The sequence below is a fragment of the Myxine glutinosa genome, chromosome 13 (genome assembly GCF_964187855.1).
Source record: "Myxine glutinosa chromosome 13, kmMyxGlut1.1, whole genome shotgun sequence".
Taxonomy (NCBI): Eukaryota; Metazoa; Chordata; class Myxini; order Myxiniformes; family Myxinidae; genus Myxine; species Myxine glutinosa.
Genome location: NC_136273.1, coordinates 57131011 through 57139605, shown reverse-complemented (window position 1 = coordinate 57139605; position 8595 = coordinate 57131011). Strand labels below are relative to the sequence as shown.

General features: G+C 47.6%; 1 protein-coding gene across 1 annotated transcript in view; it reads left to right on the top strand.

The window, feature by feature from the left end:
- The first annotated feature begins 612 nt into the window (after positions 1 to 612).
- Positions 613 to 8595, top strand: part of LOC137438366 (uncharacterized) — a 45700-nt gene continuing 37717 nt past the window's right edge. The window contains exons 1-2 of the mRNA XM_078767015.1: positions 613 to 729; positions 1031 to 1084. Coding sequence (XP_078623141.1) covers positions 706 to 729; positions 1031 to 1084 — 78 coding nt within the window. The 5' untranslated portion in view covers positions 613 to 705. The remainder of the gene's footprint in view (positions 730 to 1030; positions 1085 to 8595) is intronic.

Genomic DNA, 8595 nt, shown 5'->3' with positions numbered 1-8595 from the left:
GTATAAAAAATAAAAATAAAAATAAAAACTATTGTTTTTTGTACTGTTATTCTTGTGTGATCTTAATACAATACTTGTTTGTTGGTAACAATTGGTGTGGTTTCACCATTGATCTTTGACAAACAGAATAACACATCTTTCTGCCGTGACTGCTCTCGGGGCTCGGAGAGTCGGAGGTACACCGTGGCCGGGGTTTGGGGAGGAGCACGTAACAGAATTCCAATTCCTAACTAATATGAGTCCTTCCCTTCCACATCTACAAACACTGGCGATTGTAAATTTATCAAAATGCAATGACGTGAAACAAAACCTGCTGAGTAAGTCACATATGCCAGCTCCATTTCTTTTTGCTGTTTAAAATTCATGCAGCTTAGCATCTTTTTATATAACCCTATTTGTGAACGTGGTTGTTCTGTTGTACCTCATGGACAGCCTGAGGAATTGACTTAGAGAGGGAAGACGGGGTCCATGGAGGGTAACTTTTCACGACAAAAAACATGGGCGCATCAGATTTAGACTAGGGGCGTGCCCAAGGGGCGTGGCTTCTTCTGACTATAAAAAGCCCACGACACACACGTGACTGACTATTTTCCGGGCAACGCCGGGTAACTCTGCCAGTTGAATTCTAATTTCATTTAAGCTGATGACTAAATGAGTGCCTTGTCGCATTGACAGGGAGATACTGGAATCGATGGAGATCCAGGAATGAAAGGACCCACAGGAAAACCGGTACAGTGGTGGCTCACAGCTGCTTGAGAGCGCTGGAGCTGATCAAAAGGATTGCATCGTTATCATTTACACAGTTAAACGTGTTATTACCTTATTATATTCAGTACAATTGGATTGTAGAAGGGATTGCCTGTTTGAATTTTTTAGTCTCCAATCAAGAACCTTACATCACACGATAATCATTTGTTCCAAACAAGGGAATCAGAGTCAGTGTCAACATCTCGAAATTATTCTGTGATTGTTTAGGTTAGATCGATGGAGGGGGGCAAATGTCTGCATTCATGTGCGTGTGTCAATGCAGGGTCCCAATGGGTCACAAGGTACAGATGGTGACCAAGGCAAGCCAGGCCCACCAGTGAGTGTTCTTTAAACCTTTGGGGAAGGAGGGAGGGGGGAGTCAAATGGGTCCATCCACAACCAGTCATGGGGAGGGAGGGGGGGGGGGGAAATGGGGTCCATCCACAACCAGTCATGGGGAGGGATGGTGGGCAATGGGGTCCATCCACAACCAGTCATGGGGAGGGAAGGGGGGGGCAATGGTGTCCATCCACAACCAGTCATGGGGAGGGAGTGGGGGGGGGGGGGAAATGGGGTCCATCCACAACCAGTCATGGGGAGGGATGGGGGGGCAATGGGGTCCATCCACAACCAGTCATGGGGAGGGAAGGGGGGGCAATGGTGTCCATCCACAACCAGTCATGAATGTTTTGCTGAGCTGAGAAGATAGAAGGGTGCTGCTGAAGCGACTCTCAATGGCGACAGGAATTTAAGAATTGGCAATGGTGCCGTCACACAATGGCCAAATCATTTTGAAAGGTAATGTGGAGAGGCATGAGAGATGTAACGTTTGGTAATGCAAAAGGTAACGAAAGGTAACATAATCATCTCCCTCTCTCTCTTCTTCTCCCATCTGCCCCTCTGTCCCCCCCCCCCCTCCCCTCTGTCTCCCTGCCTCTCCCCCTCCCCCCCCCCAGCCCCCACGTCTCTCTCTCTCTCTCTCTCTCTCTCTCTCTCTCTATATATATATATATATATAGATATATTGTTGCGGGGGCCGGAGGTACGAGGGGCCGCGGTGGTGAGAGCGTCTAATACTAACCACTAGACCACACCTTATTCAATTGCGTGCCGAGCGGTTTTGCACGGTGTGGAAAGCGGCGTTACCCCACGAGATTTATGGACCTGAGTCTAGCCAAATTCGGTCCCGGATGATGCTAGGCCAATGGAGAAAAGATGTACCGAACAGGTTGGAAGTAAGAACAAAATGTACAACCTTTTATTTAGAAGGCACAGAGAAACAGACGAAGATTCACCTTAACAATGCTTACCTATCATAATAAACCCCACTGGCGCCTTCACACTCTGACACACACTCACAGGGACAAAAGACACTCTGGTTAAGGGCGTACCGATGTACGTGCTGGGATTCCTCGCTGGTGACGACGTGGTCTGGTGTGTGTGCGCGGCTCGCAGTTCGATCGTGATGTCAGGTCCGCAGGACGAACCGCCGCCTCGAAGTTGGCACGGACGAACTTAGCACAGGTAGATGAACTTCAGCGCAGGTGAGTCGTGTAGAAATGCCCATGCTTGCAGGTCAGCCGGATGGCGCAAAAGATCGGTGCAGACGCGATGGGTGTCGACCAAGAATACAAAGGCCAAACACGTGTCGTGGGAGGAACGAAAAGGCAAGGGAGGTCTCGTCGTGGGCGTGGCGAAAAGGGCAAGAGCTCAGGTGTGTCCTCGCGAAGTCCAAAAAGCAAGAGAATCCAGGTGTGTCCTCCGTGAAGTCCCAAAAGCAAGAGAATCGTGTCGTCCACAAGGCAAAGGGAGAACAGAGCAGGAGGTCGGCAACGTGACGAAATCCCAGGCAAAAGATAATGAAATTGCGATCCGCATGGGCTTTTAGCAGATCCGCCAACACCCCTCAAAATGTTCCAGAGCCTCCCATTGGCTGAGGCTTGTCGCATCATGGCGACGGGTTCCCGGCTCGCCATTGGTCACATGGGCCGTGCTTTTGGCCACGCCTTTCTGCACATCTGGTGTTATGGCTTCCCTTAACCAACAAGGGTTTGACATCCTGCCTAACTCAACGCATATTTGGTCTTTTTTTTTTTACTATACAATGGGAAAGGGCTAATCTCTACATTCAATAAAACATAACTAACTAATGCAGGCTACATGTTGTCGTGCAATTTAACTATAGGGAGTTTGCCTTTATGGCACAACCGCAACAATATATATATAGATATACATATATATATATATATATTGTTGCGGATCCGGGGGTCGGCGCTCCCCTTACTAAGGGGGGGTTAATCCCCTTGTCTTTTAAGCTGGCCATTCCCCCAACTCTAGAAGTTATAACGCTCCTTCCAGTCGGGAGTAGCCAGGGTGATTGGTCAATAAAGTCCCAAATTCCTGAGTGCTACCCCTGGCCGTGAAGCAGGGAGATAACTCCTGCTCAGACCGTGGACGAGATGGAAATTGCTGAGCGGTTTAGCAATCCGAAGCCCGAGCCATTAACAAGAAGACTAAACCGATTCTGAGCGGTTCTAATCGTGCCATGTATATTCAATTGAGAAATCACTAAAACGATCGGATGGAGAGGAAACCAAAAGGTAGGAAGAACAGAGATTTATTAATTACGTACAAAAACCGAAAGAGGAAACAAAAGAAGGGCATTGTACAAAGGAAGAAGAAGAAGCAGACACAGGGCAACCTTATACAGTCTTAATTAACACGCCCAGGACAACACAAACAGACTTACACGAAAGGGGAATAGCAGGAAGAAAGGTCCAAGCAGATGGGCCAGCGTTGGCTCCGGCCCCGGTTCACGCTCCACTCCGGTCCACGCTCCACCTCGGTTTAGGCTCCGGTTCCGCGGTGAAACCCGGCAGGCAGCGCGGTTGGCATTGTCGGCGCGAGCGGACCTTACATGCGGAGGGGTTCATATATCCGGGAGGAATTGCGTCCGTGAATCGGAGGAATCATGTCTCGTGCCTCGTGACTCTCCAATGGTGCCACTCTCCCCGGCAGACTCGGCAGACTCTCTGACTCAGACTCGGCAGACTCACAGACTCCGACGCTGACTCCCCGACTCCCTAAGTAGTCCCACGCGAGCGCTTATATTACGCGCTCGCGTATCAAGCCACGTGCTTTTCGGACACACCCACCGGTGAGCTCGCCTCGGCCCTGGTTGGTCGCGAGGGCTCACCAACTCCGCCCTTAACAGGGCTACGCCTCGCTCCGATAACTCCTCCCCCTTTTTCTCCGCTCTGACCGCATGGTTAATGGCGTTTGGAGCGAGCGCTGCGGCGGCTGCGGCACTCTCCCCCGCAAAATGAACGGGATTGAAAAGGGGCCTATGTTATTTGATTAATGCAACGCAGTCAAACTATTGGGAACAGAGCCTTACCTGAAACACATACTAATGAAATAACTGAAAGGTTCCTATGGTGTCCTACGTGTTGCAATATGGACTAACTAGGGTGCGACCTTTGACCTTTGCCAAATGGGAATATTTACAGGGAATTATTTACAAGGGATTATTATTTACAAGTGACGGTTCTGAAAACCGTAACACAGCACCCTCCCTTTCTCCAGGCCCGTCCCGGGCCGTTCCACAAGGGATATCTTTTACCATTATGTGTGACACTTAGGTGTAGTTACCCTCTCGTATTAACCTCACCCTGAGTGCAACATTTTTAAAACTAGATATGTCCCGCCTGCTGCGTTGCATTTTACCTGGCAGACTCACGCCCACAGACTAACCGAATTGCGGAATTAATTTTCAAACTACACATAAAGCCGGTGGGGAGCATTATTTACAAAGACACTATTTTGATTATTTACAAACTACACACAGGACCAGTCTTTTGGGAAGACGAAAGCAGAACGTTTGAAAAGAGGAAAGGTCATGCACTGCACTGTAACGATACACCATACCCACATGCACAGAAATGCACAATCAGATGTTAAGGTGCACTAAAAAAATAACACAAAAAGCACCACCATGCATGAAAAGCACCAATAAGCACCACCATAAGCACAGTCATACATTTTTTCAAAAATAACTGGCGTCTTCTCAGCTGGGCCAATGGCTGCTGGGCCGATGTTTCTTGGCGTCTTCCTGCTTGCTGCCTATTTGATAAATAAAAAGGGCACAACTTGCATCCACCTTTTTTTAATTACGGCCAGCAGGGGCCAACTAAGGTGGTCCACCCGCATGGCATAGGTGCCACCTCGACCGTGGTCCGCAAGCAAGATGCTGGCAGCAAAGGCCCGCTTCCAGCAGAGGTGCCAGGCCCCAAAACGTGGGGTCCATACATGGTGCTAGGCCACAAGCGTGTGGTCCATAAGGTGGGCTCGGTCACAGAACGTGTGGTCCATAGGTGGTGTACCAGTCCAGGCAGGCAAGCAGCGAGGGTGCGGGCGCACAACTGCGACACCTGCACACCTTCCCCTCGGCACACAAAGACCATGGTCCATGAGTGGGGAAGGAAGACAAAGCAGGGTTAGCAGGGTGCAAGGGCGCAAGGGTACACATCAACACAAGGTAATGCAAGGTTAGGTGCGCAGGAGAGCGAGCCGAGAAAGCTCGTCCCTACCGTACGCCCCCCCCCCCCCCGTCACCTAATCTACCCTTGCCCCTACCTCGTGCTTACACAATTTACAACTTCACAGATTTCGTCTCTAACGTCTTGTCTCCCATATCTCCCCTAATCCAAATTGGTCATCAATCCCTCCTAAGGAGGAAGAGATGGAATATAAACAATGTCACCCCACGTCGAGATGCGTCTCACATTCCAAACATTTGCAAAATCATGGTGTGGAGTTATTTCACCTTGGTGAGTGGATGTAGATTGTAGATGGTGCGAAGAGATTTTCAATCCTAAACTACCTTCTAAATGACTTTAACTCTCTTTACTCTACCCGGGGTCTTTCCCTTCCAAACCATTGGCCATCTTACCCTATGCGGTTCTAAAAACCAATTCCCATTGAACATACTGTGGCGGCGTGGCGCTCACCAATTTGGGGTCTCACTCCCCCGATTCTACTCCCGGTGCCCTCGCACAATTTCAGGGCTGGGTCGTGTGGCTCCCCTAGCAGGTCTACTTACCTGCGCACCTCCGCCACTGCAGTTGCCTCCCGAGCTTACCTGCTCCTCACCCTAACCTACCTGGGGAAGGCCCTCTGGCTCTCTCACCCCCTACCGCCCTCTCTGGCGTCGGGCTACCCGGGTCCGTCCTCCGGATCCTCAGGCCCCATTGAACACTAACTGGCTCCCAGAGCCTACCTGCGGCCTCACCTGGCCGACAGACTAACAGTGGCGCAGTGCCCAACCAACCATCTATATAATAATACCGTAAGGACTCGACTTTGTTATCCCTTTTATGCCGCACCCAGTGACCCGATGCCCACGGCACTAATGGATTTACGATCTACGAACCACGCTCTTTGTTTATCACGTACAGCCAGACTCGAAAAATCTGAATTAGTCGACTTTGGGGCCCAAAAGCATCCGATTAACGGCCGATACGACGCCATCTTTCGACGCCATCGTATTGGCGTCTGCTGGGCGAAGGCGATGCGAGCCATCCGCTGATTGGACAGTCGGGTGGTGTCATTAAATAATGGGCCGTGCTTACTGCTTACTGATATTGATCTGAAACTTGCAAATGGGCATGTATTGCAAAGCAATTTTCCTTCTTATATTGTCCAAGTCTAAAATACACACCCACACACACACATAAATCAGCTGATCGTCAAATCTGCATTCCCTACAACCAGTGATTACAGGTTTAAAAAATGATTTTTTGACGTATTGACTCAACGATGTAAATAGGAAAGCATTAATTTAATTATTTCCTTCTTATTCTGTAAAAGCGGCCTCGACGGTATAGTGTGCGATTGCCCAAAGCAGGTTCCTATTTTGACAATCGTTAGTCGTACAATAAATACTTACGGAATATTAAATGAAAAACAATGTTTCTTTCTTGAATATTTTAAAGCATTTTGTTTTTCATTCCACATGGTGTGTTTCTTCCCTCCCTCTGTGGACAACCAAGTGCCGGCTTCCGGTGGTAGTATAATCCTCTGTAGCAGTGTAGGGTTTTATGAGCCAATGCTTATGGTGCGGCGCATGTCGAGTCACAGCAGGATTTTATGAAACGCCATTTGAAGTTGTGAAAAAGGTCAGAGTACCTGCTAACATGTCAAGCTACAGCAGGGTGGCGCAGGTCAGTTATAGTTAATCAACGGATCAATGAGAATGTCCTTTACTGTACGTACTGTACTTTACCACATCGGTTAGAAACGCTGCCGCAGGAGATCTCCGATGGTCTTTACTTTAGCTTCTGTTTTGGATTCGGTTCCCGCCTCCTCATACCTCGCAGGTGTGACGTCGCATCAGAGGACGTTAAGCCAGCTGTCTCATCTGATTGGACAGTCGAAGGCGACAGCAAGCCGTCCACTTTGTGGACAATCCAGAGCATGCATTTGTGCCGGTGATCGTTGTTCATATACGCACTCTTCATTCTCATCTTTCTTCCTAACTCTTACTCGGACAAGCAAATCCCCTATGCCATCCATAATGGTACACTCTATCCATACACCACATCCTCCCTTCCGTGGATGTTCCACGGGTTTCGGCTAGTCTATATAATAATACCGTAAGGACTCGACTTTGTTATCCCTTTTACGCCGCACCCAGTGACCCGATGCCCACGGCACTAATGGATTTACCATCTAAGAACCGCGCTCTTTGTTTATCACATACAGCCACACTCAAAAAATCTGAATTAGCCGACGTTGGGGCCCAAAAGCATCCGATTAACGGCCGATACGACGCCATCTTACGACGCCATCGTATTGGCGTCTGCTGGGCGAAGGCGATGCGAGCCGTCCGCTGATTGGACAGTCGAGTGGTGTGATCATGGGTGGTGTGAACCAAATGGTCTTTTTATTCCCTTGAACATTTTAAATTAGGATATATAAGGAAACGTCTTTATCGTCATTTTAATAAAGTTAAATGGAGTGACGTTTTGGAAACGTTTTTTGAAGTTTGAAGTTTTTTCGAATCGAAGTGAAGAAGTTTTTGAAGTTTTGTTTTGGAAACGTTAAATGGAGAAACAGTTTCACAGGAAGAGAATGCGATGCGATGAAGAAGAATCCATCTTTATTTTATTTTTTTGAACCACAAAAGATTGAAGCTCCACGAAGTCAAGAATGTGAAACTACGTGAATGTAATAAAATAAAAATATACATAAACGACACAGTTCTATGAAACAGTTTCACAGGAAGAGAATGCGATGCGATGTGATGAAGAAGAATCCATCTTTATTTTATTTTTTTGAACCACAAAAGATTGAAGCTCCACGAAGTCAAGAATGTGAAAATACGTGAATGTAATAAAATAAAAATATACATAAACGACACAGTTCTATGGAATTTTAAATCGATTCATTTTCACATGAAGAAAATGAGGAGCAGATGAAGAAGATGACTGCATCACCGGAATTCACCTCAGGTTTTTGGCGTATCTTTCAAGTTGTCGTGATTTTGTGAAAATCCTGAATATTCCTTTGGTTTTGTCGACACGTTTTGTTGAGAAGACGATCAACAAAACATTTTCCTTTTTGATTGACAGGTTACAAATGTGTTCTTGAATAGCCGAAATGTCGCATTTTTTAATTCAAGTTGAATAGGTCTTGAGGCCTTTATTAATAATCTATATAATAATAGCATAAGGACTCGACTTTGTTATCCCTTTTACGCCGCACCCAGTGACCCGATGCCCACGGCACTAATGGATTTACGATCTACGAACCGCGCTCTTTGTTTATCACGTACAGCCAAACTCGAAA